This window comes from Dipodomys merriami, unplaced genomic scaffold, assembly GCF_024711535.1.
Source record: "Dipodomys merriami isolate MVZ:Mamm:240054 unplaced genomic scaffold, mDipMer1.0.p SCAF_71, whole genome shotgun sequence".
Taxonomy (NCBI): domain Eukaryota; kingdom Metazoa; phylum Chordata; class Mammalia; order Rodentia; family Heteromyidae; genus Dipodomys; species Dipodomys merriami.
This window is the reverse complement of record NW_027206302.1, coordinates 1,391,020-1,417,021: the sequence shown is the minus strand read 5'-3', so window position 1 is coordinate 1,417,021 and position 26,002 is coordinate 1,391,020. Positions and strand designations below refer to the sequence as shown.

The window sequence follows — 26,002 nt, the reverse complement described above, 5'->3', positions numbered from 1 at the left end:
AGCTCACCAGGACCCTGGCTGGCAGGGGCAGATGATAAGCTAGGACTGTCACAGAGTGGGTATACACTTACCTACAGAGGCCTAGAGCAAGGACACTTAGGTTGCCCTTGCTATTTCTTGGGCACTCATCACATACCATTTTGTTACAATTTGTACTTAACCCAAACCCCACAAACAGGGTGATGGGCAAGACCAGTTTAGTTGCCCATGAATGAACAGGGGAAAGAGAACAATTTTCGGGGTTTTTTTTTTTTTTTTTTGGTCCATCGTGGGCCTGGGCGCTGTCCCTCAGTTCTTCAGCTCAAGGCTAGCGCTCTACCACTTGAGCCACAGCGCCACTTCCGGCTTTTTTTCTGCTTATGTGGTGTTGAGGAATCAAACCCAGGGCCTCATGCATGCAAGGCAAGCACTCTACCACTGAGCCACCTTCCCAGCCCCAACGTTTTTTTTTTTTTTTTGGGTCCGGTCGTGGGGCCTGAACTCTGGGCCTGGGCGCTGTCCCTCAGCTCTTCAGCTCAAGGCTAGCGCTCTACCACTTGAGCCACAGCGCCACTTCCGGCTTTTTTCTTTTTGCTTATGTGGTGCTGAGGAATCAAACCCAGGGCCTCGAGCATGCAAGGCAAGCGCTCTACCACTGAGCCACCTTCCCAGCCCCCCCGTTTTTTTTGTTGTTGTTTCTTGAGAGTGTCTGTGTAGCCCAGACTGGCCTCAAGCTCATGTTCCATACCTGATTCCTGAGTAGTAGGACTGCAGGTGTGCCAAGTTCGGCCAAGTTCCTTCTTTTGCCTTCCTCATAAATCATTTGTTCTTTACATTCAGCAGGTCCCCTCCCTGTCCTGATACATGTGCTGTGGGACTCAGCCTCATGCCCTTTTGTTCTATTGAGCATCTGCAATTCCCTTAGAACCACCTGATGTTCTACCTCTGCTTGCCCTTTTGCAGGGTCTCTTCTACCTCAACAGTATCACCGTCTTTACTAAAAGTACCATTTTATTCCCTAGCTTGTGACTCCAGAAGCCAGTGGCAATCTTTTAAGATGGGGTCTTGCTATATAGCTTAGGCTGGCCTTGAACTGACAATCTTACCTCTGCTGTACTACCACACTTAGTTTATTTTCCTTAGTGAAGGAAACCCTCTGATGCACTATATGATCACCTTCCTACCTAGCAAAGGCAGCTCATCGCTGACAAGGGAGGGGAGCAGATGCGGATTTGGAATAGGAAATGACCACAGGTCAGGAGATAAACAAATAAGGCAACAGACTTTATTTAATGTGGTGTAAAATACAATAAAGTCCCTGGCTGTTGTAAATACCAAAAGGGGACACCCCCACCCCCCCAAAAAAAGCTATCTGCACAAACAGGTCAGGGTGTGGACAGGCTGGGTAAAGAAAGCGGTTATAAGGACAGAGGCAGCTCCCAGCTGTCCAGGATGACCACCTTTTGCTGTGCAAGGTGGGAGGGCTAGAACAGACTCAGCAGGCCACCACAATAGGGGTGAAGGTTAAACACCATCTCTACAGAAATAACATTCTTATGGCAAGTGCCTGAGCTCCACCCATGGTCCCAATACCTCATGGAAAACAAAAAAAGTGCTACGGACATAGCATGCGTGAAGCTCCCAACTGAACAAGTCCTGACAGCCAGCTACTATACGCAGAGTAAGGGCCCTGGAGAAAGGTTAATGATCAAAAAAACCAAAAAAACCCAAAACCCAAACCAACACAGCTCTTGGTCCTGAAATTGAGGTCACACGCGTGGGACTCACCTGGGTGAGGAAGGCACTGGCCCTCACTCGTGGTCGGCCATCTCCCCTCTATCTGGCCCAGATTCCTGGGCTGACTTTGAAAAGGAGAGCAGCTGTAGTGATTAGGAAGATTTGGTCAGTGGAGATCAGATCCCTGCCTATAGATTGGCCTGGGTGCCTAGAAATGAATGGAGCTGAGCCAAAGTTCTCGGGCCACCTGCACAGACCTCCCATCCACCACAATGAGGACCCTACCCCTATCCCCGTGTTTAAGAGGTAGCTGAAGTGAGACAAGGGCCATGGAGGCCTTTCTGCATCCTTCAAGGGGGCACCTCTATAGCCTAGCAAACCGTGTGAGGTTGGCAGCTTGTGTTCCTTATCCTGGCACAGGCTGGGAGAGCGAGATGGCCTTCCTGGAGCAGGAAGAGGCAAGGACCATGCCCAATACAGGGGAATTTTGAAGAGGGGAACATGAAATACTGCTCCATAGGAGGGCAGACCTCAGCTAGGATGGCAAAATCTCGACACTCATACTGTTGCTGGGGCATCTTGGACGAATTAAGGATACGGGAGGGCATCAGCAAAGTTTGAGATAGACCAGTGGTGCATGCCATTGGACAAAGGCGGTGATTATTTTGCCAAGTCTGGTCTAAGTCAAAATGTGATTCAGATTATAACATTCTTTCTGAACCTATTTATTGGGGGAACTTAAGGGCTAGTTGTGAGAAATGAAAGGACTTGCAGGGCAATGATCTAATTCAAACACATCAAGAGACAAAACCCTCTTGGTCCAATCTTGATTTGTGGCTCCTTTAGCTCACGGAAGCTAAGACCCAGCAAAAGATGGGCACCATACCTCTAGGCCTGCTTGCAAAACCCATTTCTATAGCCCCAGAAAATTCTCTGTGCAAAGACTGGCTATTGCCCTGGCAGGTGTGCAACAAGAATTTTGAGCAGACAGAGCTGCTACATATAGAACACAGCAACGGGTACAGGGGGAGTAAGATGGACACACAAATACCTGCAGCCATTCTGTGGATTTCCTGGGCCCAGTCTATCACTCAAGTTCATTCCTTAGCTGTTGGGACAACAGCTGGGAGCTCCCACATAGAAAGAAGCAGAATCTCAAGGAGGGCTCTTATTTCTTGGGCAAAGGTGCGAGCAGGCAGCACCAGGACAAACCTCAAGTGCTGCTTATTTGGGTGGGATTTAGAATGGGCAAGAAGCAGAAACTGACCCATAAAGCCAAGGGGACAAGTGGACCTGGAACCCACCAACTGCTTCATGGAGACGGTGATGGCAACACCGCCACCTTGGTGCCCTCTCAGGATTGAAACCCATAGGCAGATGATGGCCAAGCCACCAGAACCTTTTCCTTTCTCTTAATCTTATCTTCCCAAACAGGAAACCTCTTGGCACCAACATGACAGAAAAGCCAGGAGGGTGGAGCACTGGAGGCCAGGCACCTGGAGCACTACTGCAGCACCCTGCTTTTCCTTCCTTAGAAGAGCAATACAAACTGTCACATGCAAAACAAAACTGTCAGACAGATCCTTTGGGTGATCTCTTGTCAGTCATTTGTGCAGGCTAGAGGCACCTGTGAATGATAAGGCTACTGAGAAGCAACATTGGCCTGGTCCTGGTACTGCCAGAGGTATGGGGAAGTGGTGCCCAGAGGCTCCTGGCCAGTGCACCATCTCACGCAGAAACATCCTCCAGGTTCCTTGTCCTAGGCAGGAAAGCAGCTCAACCGCCAGCTCTAAGCGCCCTCCGCCCGCAAAAGGCTCTGCCCAGGGACATCGTTCCGACTAAGAGTAGCAGCAATGCCTCCAGGGGAGCTAGGAGAGTCCAAGCTGCCCAAGCCCTGCTCACAAAAGAATGGAGTCCAGACCTGGGTGTATAGCTGTCACAGCTCAAAATGGCTAGGAGGGGTCTGAGCCTCAATTCAGGCAGGGAAAGGCTCAAGTCACCTGACTGCCAGCTCACTGTGACGGGAGCTACTGAGGACCTCTCTTCTGTTAGACTTCAGCTCACAGCAGAGCCGCCGACTTCATTCAGCATCACCCCAGCGCAAGCCCATTGTACACTTACAAGTGTACCCGTGGCCTTGCACGTGTGCCCCATGAGTGTAAAACTGACCCATAAAATCCAAACTTGCAAAGTGTCAAATGCCAGCTGGGTCAGAGCACCCTGGTCTCAGGCTGGGAGTGGTGTACAGGCTATGCCTGGCTGGGTTGCTGCTCCCCTCCCAGCATACCCTGAGTACCAGGAAGTTCAGGCTGTGGCAGAGGTGGGTTCTTGGGGCCCTGTTTGACCTGATGCTTCTGTGCTCAGCCCTCCTGGGCAGGCAGGAACTTCTGTGGCCCTTGGGGAGTTGGGTGTTTGAGCCACAGGCCCCTTGCCACCCTGCTCCTTAGAGGTAATAGTAGCCTCTGGCCCCTGTTCAGGGCCAGTGTCAGTGAGGAGACTTTGACCGCCAGCACTGAGGTCCTGTACCCTCTTGTTCAGGTCATTACGTTCTGTCTGCAGTGCCCGGCACAGCTTCTCCAGCCGCTGGATTTTCACTTGTAAGCCTTCTAGCTCTTTGTCCCGAAGTGTCTTCTAGGGAGAGAAATGGGGCCTTTAGTGCCATCCCAGAAACCCCTAGTACAATGCTACACTTGCTGGGAAACACTTTCAGCAAGGCTAGCAGCAGCCATATCAAAATGTCAAAATGTCGAAAAATGTATCTTAAGTTGGCCTTTCTGATACACAGTCCCGGTTTATGGAATGATTTGGCTGTCAGCTGGGAGTAGTGTGGTCCAGATAGGGGCAAGGCTTGGAAGTCAAAGTATTCCCCTAATTATCTACCAGGTGACCTTGGCAAAGCACTTGGTGTCTGAGAAGCAGGACTACACTCAGATCTCTGTCATCTGGCAAGCTGGTTTGTAGCTGCTTCTCCAGTGTCAGTTCTGTCCTTCCATACTGAAGCCCTCTGAGCTGTTCTACATGCATTGCTGGCAACCCTGTTTTTTTTTTTTTTTTTTCCTGCTTCTTGTATCACTTCTTCCATTTGCTCCCTTGGGCTTCCCCATAGTCCTACTGCAGAGTTGACTACCTCCCAAAGGCATTACCTTTGGACTTGGACAGATATGCACGGGAATGCTAGCTCCACTTCCTGGCATCATCGATGGAGAAGGAGATGAGAGGGCTGAGAGAGCCTGATATACAGGAACTGTATCCCTAGCCCCATTCTGTTTACCTCCTCAGCCATCTCGAGCAGGGCCTTGTTGCTACTCTCCCATCGAGACCGGTACATGGTAGTTTCTTTCTCCAGCTTCTTGATCTTCTTGGTCATCTGGGTTACATGACCGATGGAAAGAAACAGAGCTGGGTTATCTGCACATCTGTCTCTAAGGTGGGTAACAATCTCTTTTGTGCCACCCATCCACCCATCCATCCATCCATCCATCCATCCATCCATCCATCCATCCATCCATCCATCCATCAAGAAGTCATAAGCTAAAAATCCACCAGGGCTGGGGGAGAGGATATGGGAGGCAGCTCATTTTGGCTTTAATCCCAAGCACTAAACATGCAGGAACCAATTAAAAAAAAAAAAATCAAACTGATGTCTGCTATCAATCAACTCCTCTCCAGGGAAAAGGCTCATTTATTTTTATTTTTTTGTCAGCTGTGGGGCTTGAACTCAGGGCCTGGCACTGTCCCTGAGCTTTTCCCCTTAAGGTTAATGCTCTACCACTTTGAGCATAAGTACCACTTCTAGTTCTCTGGTGGCTAATTGGAGAAAAGAGTCTCACTGACTTTACTGCCTGGGCTGGCTTCTAACTATGATCCTCAGACCTCAGCCTCCTGAGTAATTAAGATTTTAGGTGTGAGCCACAAGTGCCTGACTGAAAGGCTCCTTTGATAGCAATCAGTGACTGTGAAGAGCTCCCATCAAGTACCCATAGGTAGGTGGCTTTCTGAAGGGAGAGCCCCCTCTGTGAATGAAGTGACTTGTGCCTTTAACAGGCACACTTGGCCTGGACCATCATTACCTTTTCCATCTCCTGTTTGAATGTGGTGAATACCTCGCTGCTTTTGGAAAGTGTGTTCTGGAACTCTTCAAACTTTTCCGTGTACAGGGCGAGCTGAGTGAAGAAGCACACAGGTAAGCTAGATTCTTTGGAAGGCACCTCTGGCCAATTCACATCTTTCCTGACTCAACAATTGTACCATGATACCATTTTCTAATAAATAAAAGCAAATACATGGAAGGAAATAATCTAAAATGCTAAAATGCTCCTGGAAATAGGAGTTTTGAGTGCCTTCAACATATTAAGACCCTCATCTCTCTTTGCTGTTTTTTAGTGCTGGTACTTGAGCTTGAACTCAAGGCTGTTTTTTTTTTTGTCCCCCCCCCCCCAGGCTGTTCTTTAGCTTTTGTTCAAGGCTAGCACTCTACCACTTAACCACAGCTTCACTTTTTTTTTTTTTTTCCCTTACTGCTAGTTAGAGATGAGTCTCATGGATGGACTTTCCCAGATCTGTTTCCTAAGTAGCTAGGATTTCAGGCATGAGCCACCAGTGCCTAGCTTAAGACCCCATCTCTTAAAAACTGAAAACAACTCTGTGTACTTATCTTTACAAAAGCACACATTTCTGAACTAGGAATGAAATCAGTCTTGCTCCTTGGTCACCCATCATTATAGATACTGCCTAAGTACAGCAAGAACAAAAGCTCATGGAGCTAGCTTCCCAGCGACTGAGGCAGAGCCAGCTCTGGAATGATTGTGTCATTCTCTACACAATGGGACCCAGCCAAATCTCATCTCACCTGCTGCTTCAAGTGTCTTACCTGCTGCTTCAAGTGGATCTCCTGCTGCTTCATCAGCTCACACATCCTCTGGGACTCCACCGCCTCTTTCAGGAGCTATTTCCAAGACAGACCACCGGACCCTCTCAGAAGGCCCCAAGGGCTATGCTTGGCCTTCTCAGCCCATGGAAGCTGAATGGTCTGACTGCTATCTGGATATAAACTTTCCCACCATCCCCATCCCATGTCCTCACATCCCCCACCCCAGCCCTGGGGTCTGAGCCTCACAAAGTCCTTCTCTCGCTGGTGTCGGTCCTCTGCCTCCTTCAGCATTTCCTGGGCCTGCTGGAGCTTGGCATCCACTAGTTGCTGCTGTAGGTCCTTGTGTTTGAAGACTTTGTCGATATGCTGTGGGAAAGGTGGAAGGAGGGGGTCTGCTTGTCAGGAGGGAACCCCACTCCGTCTCACCTCCATCTGACAGGCTGAACTCCTATGTGTCCAGCAGGATGTGAGCCATGTTCCTGGAAAGCCAACTTCCCACTTTACCTATTTCTCTCTCAGTGAGTTAGACTTGGGGCAAGCATAGGGTTTATGGATGAAACCAGTTTCTAGAAAGCCAAACACACTCAGACCTTTTTGACATCAAGACTGACTAACTCAAGGAATTATCAGGCTTCATTTTTGCAGTCTTATTCCTTTGGGACTAGGAACAAAGGGCAAAAGTACTTCTATAAACAAGCTAACTCAGCTGACAGAGATGCATATTACTCTTCTGGTCTTGGGGCTTGAACCCAGGCCTGGGTGCTATCCTTTTGTGCTCAAGACTAGTGCTCTAGGGCTGGGAAGGTGGCTCAGTGGTAGAGCGCTTGCCTTGCATGCATGAGGCCCTGGGTGCGATTCCTCAGCACCACATAAGCAAAAAAAAAAAAAAAAGCCAGAAGTGGTGCTGTGGCTCAAGTGGTATAGCACTAGCCTTGAGCTGAAGAGCTGAGGGACAGCGCCCAGGCCCAGAGTTCAGGCCCCACAACCAGACACCCCCCCCAAAAAAAAGACTAGTGCTCTACCTCTTGAGCCACAGTGCCACTTCTGGTTTTTTGAGTGGTTAATTGGAGATAAAGAGTCTCATGGTGACTTTCCTGCCCAAGCTGACTTTGAACTGTAATTGGAGATAAAGAGTCTCATGGTGACTTTCCTGCCCAAGCTGACTTTGAACTGCAATCCCCATGTCTCAGCCTCCTGAATCGCTAGGATTTTTGGTCAGTCATGAGCCTTTCACTCTGGGCCTGGGCGCTGTCCCTCAGCTCTTCAGCTCAAGGTGAGCGCTCTACCACTTGAGCCACAGTGTCACTTCCAGTTTTCTGGTGGTTAATGGAGATCAGAGTCTCATGGACGTTCCTGGCTGGGCTGGCTATTTTTTATTTTTATTTATTTATTTTTTTTTGGTCCGGTCGTGGGGCCTGAACTCTGGGCTTGGGCACTGTCCCTCAGCTCTTCAGCTCAAGGCTAGTGCTCTACCACTTGAGCCACAGCGCCACTTCCGGCTTTTTTCTTTTTTCTTATGTGGTGCTGAGGAATCGAACCCAGGGCCTTGAGCATGCAAGGCAAGCGCTCTACCACTGAGCCACCTTCCCAGCCCTATTTTTTATTTTTAAATAGTGCTGGTGATCAAATCCAGGGCCTTACACATGTTAGGCAAGTGCTCTATCACTGAGTCACATGCCCAGCCCAACTTGTCATGTCTATAGCTGAAGACTAAACTTGCAGATCCTCAAGAATAGCTGTTCTGGTTGCTAAATGAGCCTTGGGGGACCTGGAGAGAGTGAGAGAGTGAATGGAGAAGGTGATGGACTCAAGTGCTTTATCAAGGGAAAATCCCAGCTAGGCACTGGTGGCACATGCCTGTAATCCTAGCTACTTAAGAGGCTGAGATCTGAGGATCATGGCTCAATGGCAGTCTGGGCAGAAAAGACTGTGAGGCTCTTTTATTTTTTGTTGGTTAGGGGGCTTGAACTGTGGGCCTGGGTGCTGTCCCTGAGACCTTCAGCTCTCAAGATGAGTGTTCTACCACTTGAGCCACAGTGCTACTTCTGGTTTTATGGTGGTTTATTGGAGATCAGAATCTCACGGTCTTTCCTGCCCAGGCTGGCTCTGAACTGTGATCCTCAGATCTCAGCCTCCTGAGTAGCTAGGATTACAGGGGTAAGCCACTGGTGCCCGGTTACTGTGAGGCTCCTATCTCCAATTAAGTACCAAAGTAAGCCAGAAGTGAAGTTGTGGCTCAAGTGGTAGAGTGCTAGTCTTGAGCACAAAAGTTCAGGGTCAGTGCCCAGGCCCCAGGTTCTAGCTCTAGAACCCCTCCCCCCAAAAAAGGGAAAATCCCCTGTGTTTTGTAAATTAAGGGACATAGTGACTCTGATTTCTTCTTTGGAAGGGAAAGGGGAAGGTGTTATGAAGACAGTTCTAGTCCTCTGTGATCTAAGGTTCAAAGGCTCAGAGAAAGCAGGTGGAAACACCTGAACCCAGTACAAGAGGATGGTAAATAAGAAGCTAAAGGGCCTGGTGAACCCACATCTCCCAAACAGGCAGCAACAAGTCCTTTCTTCTTTGGGGAGAAGAAAAAAGATACTCAGATTCTTGGGGCTGGTGCCTCACTTTATTGGCCCAGAAAGCCTCCATGTCTCTCAGGGCTGAGAGACAAGTCGATTCTCAAACAGAATGTGTCATGAGTGGGCTTGTTTCCAGACGATGAAGAGTGGTCAGGGAGTCTCCTCTATTCCTTGCATCCACATGCTAGCCATACTTGCCTGTGAGCAAGGTCTAAGGGCAGGCCTTTCCTGTCTTAGCCTGGCCCTAGGAAAGAAGCTGGACCAGAGAAATCCTCAGGCAGTCCTAAAAGGCAGCTGTAGTGTTTCTCTTCTTGTGGCAAAGACAGACCCAGAACAACCAAGTGACTGGCATGGGGGACTTTAAAGACTCGAGTGTCTGAAGAACTAGCCAGTGCTAGCTAAAGAGGTGATTCCAAGCCTTCTCAAGGGGCAGAAGCAGCAAGCAATTAGTGGACACAGTCCCTAGAGCCTATCACTGTCCACAGATCCAGCATGTCCTCTGAAATTCCAAATTTTAAAAAGCTCTCAGGACTAAAGTTGTCAGAAGCTGGCAGCCAAACTTTACCTATACCATTGTGAGTCTCAACATTTTACTGTTAAATATGAGGCACTGCCCTGAGGCCTGGATAGGACAGGCACACATCACCATTCTAAAATCTGGATGCATCTAATTCCAGCAGACACCTGACCCAGGCATTTGAGACAGGTGCTGTGCACTGTGTGACTATAGGTGAGTTCCCCCCACAATTTTTTTTTTTTTTGGTCGGTTGTGGGGCTTGAACTCTGGGCCTGGGCGTTTTCCATGTTCTTCAGCTCAAAGCGAGCGCTGTACCACTTGAGCCACAGCACCACTCTCGGTTTTCTAGTGGTTTACTGGAGGTAAGAGTCTCACGGAGTTTCCTGCCCAGGCTGACTTAGAACTGTGATCCTCAGATCTCAGCCTCCAGAGTAGCTAGGATTATAGGCATGAGCCACCGGTGCCCAGCTCTATTTTTTTTTTGTTGTTGTTGTTGTTGGTTATGGAGCTTGAAATCAGGGCCTGGGCACTGTCCCTGAGTCTCTTTGTGTTCAAGGCTAATGAGCTCTACCATTTTGAGCCACAGCACCACTTCTGGTTTTTGAGTGGTTAACTGGAGATAAGAGTCTCACTGGGGGGGAGGGGCTGGGAAGGTGGCTCAGTGGTAGAGTGCTTGCTTTGCATGCATGAGGCCCTGGGTTCAATTCCTCAGCACCACATAAGCAGAAAAAGCCGGAAGTGGGGCTGAGGCTCAAGTGGTAGAGCGCTAGTCTACAGCTGAAGAGCTGAGGAACAGCACCCAGGCCCAGAGTTCAGGCCCCACGACTGACAAAAAAAAAAAAAAAAAAAAAAGTCTCACTGGGATTTTTCTGCCCAGACTGGCTTTAAACTGCAATCCTCAGATCTCAGCCTCCTGAGCAGCTAGGATTACAGGTGTGAGCCACCGGTGCCCAATGGTGAATTACTTCTCCATTACCACAATCTATGAGGAAGGACAAGGAACCTGAAGGGTCCTATATTGGTGCTGAATACATGTGTGAACCATGTGCTAACCTTGGCTGTTAGCCATAGCACCTCACCTCCTCGCGTAGCTCATACTGCTCAATCAACTTCTTGAGCCTCTCTGCCAGCTCCATATTCTCTTGGCGCAGCTTGGAATTGCGTTCATTATGCTGTTCCATCTGTAGCTGAATGTCATTGAGTGTCACCTGGAAGTGTGAGGTCACCTCCTTGCGCTTCTCCTCCTCCTCCCGGGCCCGTTGCACACCTTCTTCCTGGGCAGAGAAGCCAGCACCATCATTCACTGCTCCCCACCCAGAGTGTCAACAGCCCTCCTTGCTGCCAAAACAGGGAGCAGACAGCCAGACTCCAAGATGTCATGAACTACACTCCTACGTCAATCAAAAGGTTTTTTTTTTTTTTGGCCAGTCCTGGGCCTTGAACTCAAAGCCTCGGCACTGTCCCTGAGCTTCTTTTGCTCAAGGCTAGTGCTCTACCACTTGAGCCACAGCAGCACTTCCGGCCTTTTCCGTGTATGTGGTACTGAGGAATTGAACTCAGGGCTTCATGTATGCTAGGCAAGCACTCTACCACTAAGCCACATTCCCAATCCCATCAATCAAATGGTTTTAAGGGAGCTCTTGCCCTAAAAAAATACATGCTATTCCAAAGCAGTGTGGCTTTACTGAAGACTTCAGACAAAATATTCTTGTTTAAATGTGGTTTTATATGGAAACAGAGCTATGGCTCAAAGTAGTATAAAACGAACCTTAAGCAAAAGAGCCCAGGGATAGTGCTGAGGCCCTGAGTTCAAGCCCCACAACTGACAAATAAATAAATGCCTTGGTCCCTCCCAGAGGCCCAGTTAATTTTTATTTTTTATTTTTTTTTGCCAGTCTTGGGGCTTGTACTCAGGACCTAGGCACTACCCTTGAGCTCATTTTGTTCAAAGCTAGCACTCTACCACTTGTGCCACAGCACCACTTTCATCTTTTTTCTGTTTATGTGGTACTGAAGAATCGAACCTAGGGCTTTGTGCATGTGAGGCAAGCACTCTATCCTACGCCATGTTCCCAGCCCCCAGTTAATATAATTTTGTAATACCCTGGGCTCACAGGGCTATGCAGAATTAAGCACCAGACACTGCTGGTGGGGAGTACCCTGTCTCCTTACTGGAAGACAACCTGAAAAACCAACCACAATTTAAATTCTACATAAATACCCTCTGACCCGTCATTTTACTTCCAAGATTTATTCCACGGATGTATCCTGTGGCCAGGGACACATAAAATAAGAATTCTCACTGCAGCTCTGTATGTCATAGTAAAAAATTAGAAACAACCCCAAAATACCTCAACTAGGACACTGATAAAATATAGCATGCCTACCCATCAATGTTGTTAAAAGGAATGAGTGCACTGAAGGCATAGATAGCTGACGTAGTGAAGTGCCAGCCTAGCACGTGAGGTGCCAAGGACAAAACAACGAGGCAGTTTATATAACGGATACCTGTAATTCTAACTATTCAGGAGGCGGAGATTGGGGAAGTAATTTGAAAACAGCCTAGATATAAGTCTGTGAGCTTCTATCTCTAATTAACCAGCCAAATGCCAGATGTGGAGGTGTGGCTCAAGTAATAGAGCATTAGCTGTGAGTGAAAAATATCATGTAAGAGCATAAGACCCTGAGTTCAAGCCCTAGTTCTGATGCAAAAAATTAAAAATAAATAAAACATGAAGAAAGTTAAAAGGCTACATTTTTTTTTTTTTTTTTTTTGCAATACTCAAGGCCTTGTACTTGCCTCTTTCATATGGGATTATACTTGTTGAGATGATATCTAACTCTTTCTTTGTTGGTTATGGGGCTTTAACTCTGGGCGCTGTCCCTCAGCAATTTGGCTCAAGGCTAGCACTCTACCACTTGAGCCACAGTGCCACTTCTGGTTTTCAGGTGGTTAATGAGAGGTAGATTTTCCTGCTTTTTTTTTTTTTGGTCGGTTGTGGGGCCTGAATTCTGGGCCTGGGCACTATCCCTCAGCTCTTCAGCTCAAGGCTAGCGCTCTACCATTTGAGATACAGCGCTACTTTTGTTTTTTTCCTGCTTATGTGGTGCTGAGGAATCGAACCCAGGGCCTCATGCATGCAAGGCAAGCTCTCTACCACTGAGTTACCTCCCCAGTGCCCAGGCTGGCTTTGAACCGCGATCCTCAGATCTCAGCCTTCTCAGTAGCTAGGATTACAGGTGTGAGCCATTGGCACCTGGCAGCATGACATTCTTGTGAGTTGTTGGGATCTTTAATAGATGGGGCCTAGTGAGTTCCAGTCTCTCCCCTTCCTTTTGTTTTTCAGCTATAAAATGAATGGGCTTTATTTTGCCATGCACTCCTGCCAAAATGTTCTGTGCTCCTCCCCAACCAGAGGCCAAAAATCAAAGGGACCATCTGATCATGGACTACTACAATCTCTAAAACTATGGACCAAAATAAACTTTTCTCTTTAAAAGTTGATTAACTCAAGGTATTTGTTATAGAGAGGAAGACTAATACACTAGAACTGTATCTGAGAAATACCGAGTTGTTTTTGTTAGCATTTTACCTAATCTAATGTAAGTACAAGTCAATGGGCTTGAGTGCTTCTCTTAAAGGCTAAGCATTATGGGTGCTGGGCATGCAGGGCCTCTTGCATGCTAGGGAAGTGCTTTACCACAGAGCCTCAATACCAGCGCTGAAAAGGTCTATTTCTATATTGTGAGCCTACTGGAAGGAAAACCCACCAGATGGGTGAAGGAAAGCCAGGCACCCGCTGACCTACCTTGAGGGAGCGGTTGTGTCGCTGCAGTTCGCGGCACAGGCTCTCCAGCTTGCTGCGGGCCAGGATGGCCTTGCTGTGCTCACCTCGCAGGTGGTCCTTCTCCTGTACCAGCTGGCTCTGCTTCTTTTGTAGCAGCTTCATCTGCTTCTGTGAGTTCCGGTGCTCCTCTAGCTGGGGACAGAAAGTGCAGTGAGTACCAGGGACTCTACTTAGTTGAGCAGTGTCCTCTTCCTCCGGGTGGGCTCTCACAGCCTGATAAATTGCTACAAACTCCACACTAACCCAAGGCTTCATTGTAGAGATACAGGAAAGGATAACCAGTGTGTGGATGTCACACAGCCAGCAGACCCCAGCTTCTAGCTTAGCTCCAACTACAGAGACAGAGCTAAGATACTTCAGACCATCGTATGACCCCCAACTCATTTCACTCTAGGGTGACTACTTGCTGAACCCTCCTCTGACTCACTCATAGTCCCCATAAGTCCCTCTCATTCCTTCCAGAATTCATTATCATTCTCCTCATCATTCTTGGCTTTTGCTAAACCATTTTTCTCATTTCCCTGGAAACACCAAAAAAGCTAAAGGAGTACCAGCATATTCTCTTATTCAATAGTCCACATGTCCTCTCCTGAATCACAGCCCAAGACATGTTCTCACTGAGGTAGAGTCCTGTGTCCTGTAGGGTGGGCCTCAGATCCCCTCTTCTACTTAAGGGTATCACTCCAGAAACTCATTTTCTCTTCTTTTGCACTGGCAATCCTTCCCTGGCCAAATCCTTCTAAAATGCAGTTTCTCTTTTCATATTCTCTTTAATTCTTACAAGAATTTCATAAGATAGACACAATCCCTTCTCCCTCTCCATTTTGTGCCAATACTGTGGCTTGAAGTCAGGGCCTAGATGCTGTCTCTTATCCCTTTTTTGCTCAAGGCTGACGCTGTACCACTTGAGCCATGGTTCCCCTTCCTGCTCTTTGGTGGTTAATTAGAAAGACTTTCCTGCTCAGGCTGGCTCTGAATCTTCATCCTTAGATCTCAGCCTCCTGAGAAGCATCGGATTACAGGCATGAACTACCAGTGTCCCTGTATTTTGGAGATGCATAGAGAAACACTTGAGGGAAAGACCATATGGTATCTGGGACTCGGGCCAAGGAGCTTGGACTATTTTACCTGGAAAGCATTGAAAGATTTCTTTCAAGGAATGTGAAGCTTCTCCTTTTTTATATCTCATACTGTCAGCTCTAAAATGGCTGGCTGGGAATGGAATTTTGATTTAATAGATGGAATAAGGACTCAGAGAAAAGATGAGCGGGAAGTAAGCCAGCCACGTGTCTTGCCCCTGCCATACCCCACCATAACCTGCTGACTTTCCAAAGGCTGGAAGGGAATCAGCAGAAGAGGGCACTGACCAGTTCAGCATACTTCTTGCACAGCGCAGCCAGCTTCTCCTCCGGTGTACTTAGCGTGTTCAGTGTCTGCATCAGCAAGGTGATCTCCTTACCTGTAAAACACAGGGAACAAAAAGCATGCACCTCCTTCTTGGGGTCCCCTCCAGGCCAGGACCCCACACGTGTGAGCTCTGATGCAGCATTACTACTGAACAAGGTGCTTCATGAGGCTTGGAACCAATTTAATCTTTTTACTTTAAACTAAAATTTTTGGTCTTTTTTTCTTTTCTTTTTTTTGAGGGTCGTGGGACTTGAACTCTAGGCCTGTGCACTGAGCTTTTCAGTTCAAGGTTAGCACTCTACCACTTGAGTCACAGCGCCACTTCTGGTTTTTCTGGTGGTTAACTGGAGATAAGAATCTCATGGCGGGGTGGGGGAGTGGGGGAGGGTGGGAAGGTGGCTCAGTGATAGAGTGCTTGCCTTGCATGCATGAGGCTCTGGGTTTGATTCCTCAGCACCATATAAGCAGAAAAAGTGCTCTGGTTCAAGTGGTAGAGCGCCAGCCCTGAGGTGAAGAGCTGAGGGACAGTGCCTAGGCTGAGTTGAGGCCCCCCAACCAGTAAGGAAAAAAAAAAAAAAAGTTTCATGGATTTTTCTGCCTGGGCTGGCTTTGAACCGTGATCCTCAGATCTCAGCCTGAGTAGCTAGCTAGGATTATAGGCATGAGCCACCGGTGCCCAGCTTTTTTTTTTTTAAGTACTAGAGATTGAACCCAGGATGTTGCATTTGCTAGGCAAGTGATTTGCCACTGAGCTACATCCTAGCCCATAACCAATATAATCTTGCTATCAGTGCAGTACTAGCAATGTCCATATGGATGTCACAGACTACATTAAATGAATGAATTGGCTGGGTACTGTTGGCTCATGCCTAGCTACTCAGGAGGCTGAAACCTGAGGATCATGGTTCAAAGCCAGCCTGGGAAGAAAAGTCTGTGAGGAGACTTTTTTTGTTGGGGGAAAAAAAAAAAAAGAGGTGAGATCCCAAAAGAAGTATGTTTATGTCTCCTGGTCTCAGAGAAAAATAACTAAACTTCTGTCAACAGATATAACCAAATAGTAAACTTAAAATGAATATTATACACACACACATATATATGAATATATAGATGAACATATATAAATGAATATTCCACACACTCACATAAACATATGTGTGTGTGTATGTGTGATCCCAAGGTTTACCAAACAATAACAAAATAAAAGTGCCTCTTTAAGGTAGGACAGGGAAACAGTGGACTAGGACATGGGTACAATATCACTTAACCTAGATTGTTTTTTCTCTCCTCCATCTTCCTAATGTTAGGGAGTCTTCCATGTGCTTCCGACCAGTCTTAGACCAGGTTTCTAAAGTGTCAGTTAGTTTTGAGAGGCCCAAACACATTAGCATAGAGACTTCAAATAAATGATTATCAGGTTAAGTCCAACCAATAAGTGGGTTCTGCTGGGCTCATACTACTTTAGTTGCCAACTAGTTAGGCTGACAGCATGAAACTAACACCCATGGGCAGTAAATCTTTTGGATGAAGTAGGCCTTCTCTTGGTTCTTATAAGGACTCATTTCTAGCTTGCTTATGTAGGCATTTGTTTTCAACCTTGGTGGTCCAATTCTTTTATTATAAAAGCATGGAAAGAATGAGCCAGAGGGGAAAGGAGATGACCAAGATCACATTGCAGGTTAGAAATGGTGATGGCTAGTACAGGAGTCTATTCTCCAACTCTCCACTTTCTGAACTAGAGAAGGTTGGATTTCAGCCTCCATTTGCTCCCACTGCTAGGAGGCCTTGCCTAATGACTTTCCTATTTCTACATAGGAACAACACACCCCTGGACTTTAACTACAGAAACTGCCGAGAAGTTTCTTCTGAATCCTGTGGGAGGAAGCTAGCCCATGGAACAACAGGTCCAAATTCCCCCTTCTTCCCCCCCCCCCAACTCTCCACACTGTTAAGTCTTATAAGTAGCTGATGGCTCTCACCCAGACCCTTGGCTTTCTTCTTTTCCTGTGGCCTTCGGTGGTCCCGGTCTACCACCTCATCACTTGCTCGGATCTCTTCTGTGCCTGGTTCTCCCTTGGAGATTTCTTTTTCACCGTTGACTATTGGCGTCCCTGGTTCAGGTTCCCCATTCCTTGCAGCATAAGTTCGGGCCTTCTCTGCTTCTTTGGGTTCAGTGGGCTCACCCTGTGTTCCATCCTCAGCTGGGGTTCCCTGATTGTTGTCCACACAGTATGTACTCAATATGTCTTCCAACTGACGGCTCAACTCCTCTGAGACATCACAGAGGGCGCCAGACTGAGCTGCTTTGGCTTGGGCCCCTATAAGGAAGGATAAAGGTGAAGGGAAAAGATGGTTATACCACTGGCTGGGTTGCCTAATTTCTTTAAACCTCAGTTTACTTACTTGCAAAATGATGTAACTATTCCTTACTACTAACCAAACATGTCTGTTTATGAACATAAAGCCAATTATGTAAAGCATCCAGGATGCTGGGCTGGCATGTAGGGAAAGCTCAACTTCTAGACCATTTCCTTCCCACCAAATGCCACATTTTGCTATTGATACTTTCAGAAATACTTCAAATATGAAGGGCAATGACCCACCAGTGACTGAGGTGTTCTGGTTTTGCTGGGGTTGGGGTGTCTCACTTAGCTGTCAACAGATTTAAACCTGCCAAAGCCTGACCCAAGAGTTATATTCCAATGCTAAGGGTAGGAGGCTCTACCGCCGCCCCAGGAAGCGTGTGTGTGTGTGTGTGGGGGGGGGGGGGATCACAGAGGATGGGCATTGCTTCCTCTCATTCGCCATTTCATCCTTCCTGGGTCGGCAGGGGCCTCATCCTCTAACTCCAGAAGCCAGGCCAGTACCACAAACTCCTCCCTCTGCCCGCTGGAAATGCAGAGCTGGCACACACACCGTCGGTCTTCCCGGGAGCCTGGCTGGTGGAACCTTCAGCTGCTGTTGCAGGAGCCAACGTGCTGGGCCGTCCCTGGGTTCCCTCTGGTCCGGCTTCCGGTTGACCTGGGTTGCTTTTGGGGTGGGACTGTTTGGCAGGCCCGTTCTTTTTGTCTTGGTTCTTCATTGTGATATGCAACGCTGGGTAAGGAGCAGATCCTTTAGAAAAATGACAACTGCAAACTATCCAAACTTCCAAATTCCTCGCAGCTGGGATCAGAATTCTCAACACCAGGCGCACAAAGCTTCTTCAAACAAATTGGCCCAAAGGCAGGAAGGAGCCAGATACTGCGTGTCTCGGCGGGTCAGGAGACTCGGGTGCTCCGCCGGCGGGCTTTCGGGAAGCGACTCCTGCAAAGGATGAGAAAAGAGGCCTCCTTTCTCCGCAAGCCACTTTCCGGCACTACACGACCTCCTACAGCAGACCGAGCGCCGGCATTGGCTCCGGGCCGCAGACTGACGTGGCGGGACGCTAGAGTCGTGACCCCTCCCTCCCCCCCCCCCCAGGGCCGAACCCCACGTGGGCCCCCGCGCGCTCACACACACACGCCCACACCCACGCCCCGCGTGCCCTCCAGCCGCGCGGCACGTCTGCGCACGCGCCAGACATCCCCCACCCCCACCCCCACCCCCGGCCCACGCGCGGAGTCGGCGTGATGCCTCGGCTGGCCTCTGCATTCTAGTCTACATACCCCTCTAGTGGTCTCGTCCCACCAGCCGCCGCTGGGCGCACCAAAACTCCGACGTCCGACGGCGTTCCCGTTCTGGCCTCGCACCGGAAACCCAGAGCAACCGCTGCCTCCAGAGTGCCGCTCCTACAGCAGCCAATCAGCGGTCGTTGTTGGCGCTGAGCTTGCTGGGAAAGGCCAAATGAAGGCGGGCACGGCGGCGGGGAACAGGGAAGGACTACAGTTCCCTTCATGCATCGGGTTTGGCCACAAGTCCCAAGATGCAATGGAAAGGGCTTTAGCCGTAGGACCTGGCTACTCAGCAGGTTCCAAAGGGCTAATCTGCCCATACGCTCTCCTTAGTCTTTCCTTCTCCACCCCCAGCCTGGAGAATCCAAAATCAGCCCCTCACCTCTTACTTCTGCATTTTCTTTCTTGGACGCCTTCATTAAAACAACAAAAACAAACAAAAACTAATTTGTGTGCCGGTTCTGGGGTTTGAACTCAGGGACTGGGCGAGGTCCTTTAGATTTTTCTGTTTAAGGCTGGTTCTCTACTCCTTAAGCCATACTTCTACTTCGGCCTTTTTGGTTAATGGGTGATAAAAGAACTTTCCTTTCTCAGGTCGGCTTCGAACCTCGAAGCTTAATTTATATATGACTCTTATCTAGGAACTCTGACAATGAGGGAAGAGGAACAGTGCTGGGTCTCGTTATCGGCGTTCCAAGTCCTCCTTAGCAGAATCAGTAATTCTTTGTGGGACTGGATATTCTTTCCCTTATCCCAATGGAGGCTTCGTAATAGTTTTGAATGCTTATTACTACGTTGCTTTCGTGACTGCTTGATCCTCATAAATACTGGGAAAAAAGTACTCTTTGTTCTGTAAATGGAAAAATTATTCCCACTTTAGGGAAGGAATCTAAAGCAAAGCCTAGGTAAATCGGCCATTTCAACATTGAGTTAAAGGACGACTGACAACCATCTTTACTTGCTACTCCATCTTCTATGCAGAAGCAATAATCATCTCGCAGGATTTCCCTGAAGCAGAGTCCAAGTAAATTGTGAAAATAGGTTATTTCTCACCTATCACTAGTGTAGCATTTAGTCCCTTAAGCAGGGGTCTTTGCACTGAGAATCTAGCTTGGGGCAGGCAGATTCACTACACAGTTCTATTTGCATATAGGCTAAAATTGAAAACATCTTTAAACTTTAAAAGGTCTTGGTTCTTCATTGGAATGTTCAATGCTGGAGCAGATCCTTATGAAATAAATTGTTACCCCAAGTGTGATCAGTTTTTTCCCCTTTTCTGCTGGTGCTAGTAATACGAGGAATTTAAATCAGGATCTCATGATGTTGCTTGGCTTTCTTGCTCAAGGCTGGCACTTTACCACTTGAGCCACAGTTCTATTTCTGGTGTTTTGCAGGCTAATTGGAAATGCAGGTCTCAAGGATGTTTGTTCAGGTTGGTTTCACACCATGATTCTCAGGTCTCAAATCTCGAGTAGCTAGGATCACAAAAAGGAGCCATTTGCGCTTGGTTTGTTCATCTTTATTTTTGGTGATAGTTTCTTACATACATGTGTATCTCAATTTTTCAGTGTGCTTTTTTCTTTTTTGGTGGTACTGGGGGTTTAAGCCCAAGGCCTGCTTCTTACGCAAGTGCTTTACATTTTAGTTATATCAAAAGCCCTTTTTGTTTTTCAGGTAGGATCTCATTTTTTGGACGGGGTCAGCTTAGGATTCCAATTCTCTTATCTCCAAATCTTGCCTATATAGGATTATAGGTGTGTACCACCATGCCTATCTGTTGAGATCTTCCTTTTGCCATGACTGGCCTTATTCCACTTCACCATTAAAATATACACTTTAACTTTTATTAGAGTCTCTGGGACTACAGGCATATGCTACGCTACAGTGCTCAGCTTGGTGTAATTCCCATTTCTATCATTAAACCAGTTTGTGCACTTCTAAAAAAAAAACCCTTTGTGCACTTCTAAAGCCAGTTAGGGTTATTCTAAACCAAATGAGACAATTTAGAATTTTCAACAGGTTTTTATTTTTTCTTTATATCTATTACAGTGTTTGAAACCTAAAGAAATACATTTTCTCTTCAAATTTGGATGTGTATATAAATATCTTTTGTCTGGACTCAGCACACTCAATGCCATGGTTTCTTGGCCTATGTCTGCTCTGAAATCATCAAGCTTCGTCTATCTCCCCAGGGGCCCTGAGAATATGAAAAATAGCCAGAATTTACAGTTCTTAGAAAAAATAAAAGCCAGTGGGTCTGGAAAGCAAAACTGATGAGAAGGATTCAATTCACTGTCCTTAGCGGGAAACCCAAACTGTTTTTGATGGACATCCTGTCTCTCAGGTGGCTGAGATCCCATATCCCCTTCCCTTACTTATTAAAAAGGGGGCATTTCAATAGAAGCTGGCTAAAAAGGCCAATCCCTACCTCCTGGGCCCGAGGGTTCAACTCAAGAGTATCAACACCTAAAGCACCTCCAAGCTAGAATTTCCAGTCCATGATCTGAGCTGTGAGTTCCTTCACAGCTCCCTTGAACATGGCATGCAGCTCTCTCCCCACACCCAGGAACAAAATAAGAAAATGAAAATCAGATTTCAGTAGGAGAGCAGAGCTAATGTGTCACATAGAGGTTCCAGCATGTTCTAATGTAGGCATTAGAAGTCAGGCTGGCCTACAAATAGGTAGGCAGGCAGGCTCACACCCCTGAAAACAGCACAAACCTTTCTCCTAGGATGTTCTGGGTCCCTGTTTAACATTGCTTCTCACAGTCAGCTTTGGCTCTCACATGGACTAGGCCTTCACAAAGCCCAATGTCTTCTCAAAAGAAAACTAACAGTTTTAATTCAGAGATTTGGTTGGTTTTGACTTCAAACTCTTCCCATGCCATCTTACTAGGGGTGGACTAGAGACAGAAATCATTTATGACGGCCTTGACCCCACAGCAGAGATCCATACAGGGCCAAATTGTCAGCTTGCTGGTTTGATAGAAGGATACAAAAGGTAAAACAGAAAACAACAAAAATGCTGATGATGTTGGCCTAAAATGTGTAATACTAAGTGGTCAGAAAAAACCCATTGTGAACAGTCTGTCTCATCCTCACTATCTGAAAGATGGTGTGATCGGTCATGAACACTTCCTATGCTCCAACGAAGCCTTGTACCCTTCCCCACCTTGCAGGAAGCCCCAAGCAAGATCTGTATTCTCTATTGTGTCTCTGGAGTACTTGCAGGGACTTAGAGAAGTGCTTCCCTGTTTTCAACCGAAAGGCTTTTATATAGACTCTGAGGCCCACAAAACAAATCCACTGAGGAATACTCAAGAGGATGGATATCAAGCTGGTCACTGCAGGGAAGAAGTGATAAGGCCTGAACAATCGAGCTATGGAGAGGTGTATGTGGAGGGAGAAGAACTGCTAGGCTTTTCTATGTTTCCCAAGCAGGTAGACATGATAAAATGGAAAACATAGCTCATTCTGCTCTGAATTCCTTTTGAACTGATTTGGCTTGAGAGAAGTTGAAAGTCTATGCCAAAGAGTCTTCTTTTCTTCTCTCATAACTAAATACAATTAGCAGCTATAACATGTGCCATTTAGTTCCAATGAATAGGGCTCTTGGGAGATGGCTTCAAAAGGAGAAGCAAGTGGTGTAAGAGTCTGAATTAAGGAGGTACACCCAGGGCCTTCAAAAACAGAGGTCATTAATATCTGCTCCCTGGGTCACTTAGGCCTTCAGACCTAGGCTGACATGCTGAGGATAGAAGTGTGATTCTACCAAAAGGCTAGGTGGTCACCAGCAAGGCCTGGTGGTCACTGAGGATAGCTAGAAACTGAACCCAAGTTTCTAAGGCCAGAAATCCTGTAGTATAGGTGATTTAGGGGTAGAATGCCTAGAGAGGCTGGTAATAAATAATGTTCAAAACAGTATTTGAGCATGTGAGCTAAGAGTTTCCTGTTCTCTTAATCCACACACCTAGATACCACTGCTGCCATCAAGGATATTAAAAGCCATGTGCTAACATCTGAGGATTTCAAAAACATGCCTCGGCCTATCAGTCTGTTCTTTACAGCTTGAAAGCTCTATAGGCCAGCCTGGCAATAACTATTCATAAATTTGTTAGAAAGGCTCTGGCCTCACTTAGGCCAAGATCTAGAGTCCTATGGGACTCTCTCCACAAGAGTAGCCCTCACAAGATGGCAAAAGGAGAAGAGGAATAGTAACAAAAAATGTTACTACAGTGTAGCTGGAGGAACTTCACCTGCAGACTGGAGCACAATTCAAGGAAAATAAGAGAGAAACATGGTTTGGCAAAGATAAAGGAAATCTAGAGACCAATTTTCTCTGAAGTCTGTCCATGTATTGTACTAGCAGAATGGGCCTCTGAAGACTTCAAAGAAAGTCTCTCCCTGGCTCCTCTCTTCTCCCTTTCCTAGGAGATTGAGTTTGTAATCATCCCTAAACTGAGTGAAATCTGATTCATCAAGGTCACACAACACTGATGTAATTTTTCAATGATGATATACCTTCTTCAGAAAATTGCTCTGGAGTGAAGCCTCAACTCTAGGAGAGGGCAAATTCAAGACCAATGGCCAACAGGAAGACCCACAAGCAGAGAGGCAGAGATTTCACCTGAGTCAAAGGGGTACGTAGGAATGGTAGCAAAAACCAGCAGTTTCTGGGGGACAAAAAGTATAGCTTTGATAAGAATATCTCTGACTAACCAGAGTGAGGATGCAGGGACTGGATACATTGGACTATTAGCTCCCCTGTTGGTCTACACTTAGCTGACTTCCTCCACCTCCATCCCCATAATTTCTGGGCTTTATTGCCATGTAAAAATTCACCAGGCATAAGCAAGCCACTGAGGCACTGCACTAGTTTTACTAAGAAAAGGAAATCTGGTGGATTATAATTGTCACATGAAGGAAAACCCAAACAAGGTACACGGATACAAGACAGGGACAACACCACAGCTCTCACAAAAGCATTCAGGCTTCTAAATTTCTATGATCATAGGAGAGAGAGCTGCATGTGAAAATATGTGGACAATGGCCTATAAGATTGAATTTGAAAAGACAGACTGCTTTGTAGGTATCCGAAAAAGAAGGATTAGTGGTAGACTTCACCAGAGCCTAAGACTTTACCAGTTCCCTTCAGGTACTAGACAATCAGACCAGGCTAACTTGCTTTATAAGGGTTCCAGAACTGAGGATTGGTCCCAAGCGGTGGCCCAGAAGCTAAGTAGAAAGGAAAAGGACCAAGCTCAGGCCTTCTGAGTGAGGCAACATTAACACCTCTTTTTGGACTTTCTCACAGTATCCTACTCACAGAAGTTATAGAGTGTTCCTCCAATTAAGACTGACTTCCAATAATATATAGAATATAAAAAAATACAGAACTTCTTGACATTGTCTCCTTTGGAAGTAAAATATACATGATCCAACTATGGAAGAAGAAAAGCCAAAGGTAGGGATCCCTGACTATCCCAATACATGACACTATCACTCAAGCCTCTTCTGCAACTTATGGGTAACCAGAGCAAGGACTTTCTCCTCTGGAGAAAGGAAGGACCACAGCCCCCTGTCTCAAGGGTAGGAGAAAATACAGCCACCCCAGAGGTTAATTCAACTCTGAGTGGAATTTTCAAGTAAACAAATGAAATTGGGTTGCACCATTTGGAAGGTGGGTAGGAAACGGTCAGTAGCTACATAGGGGAAGCCCTGTGGGAAGGCCTGGCTTCCTCCCCTCCACTCCTAATGGTGTACTTGCCCCAGGAGAGTGAGGGTCTCTCCCAAATTAACAAGGGCGAGGCAAATGGTCAGAGGGAGGGAGGATTCTTTGTTTCATAGTGCCTCCCTATCAGCCTCTATGCCACACAATGCTGGCAGCTGGGATTTCTAAAATCAGGAACTCATGGCTCTTGGGAAGAGCAACCTTAATACAACAAAAATGTGCAAAAGAAAAAAATTAAATAACTCAATCCACGTATACAAGATTAATATTCTGTCAGAGCAAGAACACTTTGTTTTGGACTTTTCCCTCCCTTCCCCCCATCCCCCCTCTGGGATATTCCATCTGCTCAAGTACCCAAGGTAAGAGTTATACAAATCAGGGCAGAGGACTGGGAAGGAGGAAGAAAGATAAAAGGGAAGAAGTCACCACTGAAGAAAAAAAGGAAAAAAATAAAAATTCAAAAAGGTGCAAATTGATTACCTCAGTCCTCCTTTGTCTATCCCTGGGCTCCTGGGTTATAAAGAAGTGTGCAGCCAAAACATAGTGTAAGGAAGAAAACCCAACACATCCCCTTCTTGTCACAAAACCCAAATGTGAGCCTCAGATGGTTGTGTCTGTCCAGAGGGTGCTCCCTCCAGGGAAGGGGGTGGAGCAGGTCAAGAGCACAGTCTCCAGGGCAGCAGGTATATGTGACTGATGGTGGGGAAGCTGTTTTCCCGCCCATCAGAGGGCTGCTCTTCTGCTGGTTGGTGGTTCATCCCATCCCTTCCCCTCCCCGGAGGCAGATATTATAGCTGGAAGCCCTCCATGGGCGCCTCAGGCTGCTGGAAGATGAACTGCTGTTGTGTTTCATCCACCTGGGGAGCCAGGCTACTATCATCGTCTTCTACACCAAAATAGTGCTCAATGAGGTCAAAGGCTTTCTGGTAGATCTCCTGGTTCTCATGGCTCTGGAGAAATTCAATTTTATCCAAACCTATGGTGGTAAAAAGGAAGGGTCCATAAAACATTTACTTATCATTCTTTGAGTTATGTGTACAAACATATGTTAGTGTTTACAAACACATGTAAGATCAAATCACTCTAACTTGAAAGAAGAGTCAAGATCTCTTCCCCAAATTATAGACTCCCAAGGGAAAGAGATGAACCTGTCCATTAAAAAATGAGTATCTAGTCCTCATTTATTTTTGTTTGTTTTGTTGGTCATGGGGCTTAACCTCTGGGCCTGGACAATGATGCTGAGCTCTTTAGCTCAAGGTGAGCTCTCTACCACTTGAGCCACAGTGCCACTTCCAGTTTCAGGTGGTTAATTGGAGATAAGAGTGTAACAGACTTTCCTGCCTGGGCTTGCTGCAATCCTCAGATCTCAGCCTCCTGAGTAGCTAGGATTACAGTTGTGAGCCAGCAGAACCTGGAACTACCTTAGCTTTTTTGCTCAAGGTTAGTGCTCTACACTTGAGCAGCTCTACTTCTGGCTTTCTGCTGGGTAACTGGAGTTGAAGTGTTACAGACTTTCCTGTCCAAGCTGGAAACGTTTCGAACTGTGATCCTTAGATCTCAGTTTCCTGAGTAACTAGTATTATAGATGTGAGCCACTGGTGCCCACCTCACTATTTTTATTTGTTGGCAATATAGGACTTGAAATTTCCATTTGTAAGGCAAGTACTTTACCACTTGAGCTACACCTCTCTAGCCCTCT

At 46.9% G+C, this 26,002-nt stretch overlaps 2 protein-coding genes across 2 annotated transcripts in view; both read right to left on the bottom strand.

Moving 5' to 3' along the window:
* Positions 1–1,242: 1,242 nt before the first annotated feature.
* Positions 1,243–18,673, bottom strand: Txlna (taxilin alpha). The gene is made up of 11 exons (XM_070008882.1): positions 18,567–18,673; positions 17,836–18,225; positions 16,899–17,237; positions 14,883–14,974; positions 13,477–13,647; positions 10,747–10,941; positions 6,833–6,952; positions 6,587–6,661; positions 5,787–5,879; positions 4,988–5,083; positions 1,243–4,347 (listed from the first exon to the last, which is right to left on the bottom strand). Exons 2-11 carry the CDS (start codon positions 17,999–18,001, stop codon positions 4,021–4,023), a joined length of 1,674 nt encoding a protein of 557 aa, XP_069864983.1. The 5' UTR covers positions 18,002–18,225; positions 18,567–18,673; the 3' UTR covers positions 1,243–4,020.
* A 1,901-nt stretch (positions 18,674–20,574) lies between these two features.
* Kpna6 (karyopherin subunit alpha 6) overlaps positions 20,575–26,002 on the bottom strand; it is a 45,745-nt gene continuing 40,317 nt past the window's right edge. The window contains exon 14 of the mRNA XM_070008789.1: positions 20,575–25,279. Within this exon, the coding sequence (XP_069864890.1) occupies positions 25,092–25,279 (188 nt within the window). The 3' untranslated portion in view covers positions 20,575–25,091. The remainder of the gene's footprint in view (positions 25,280–26,002) is intronic.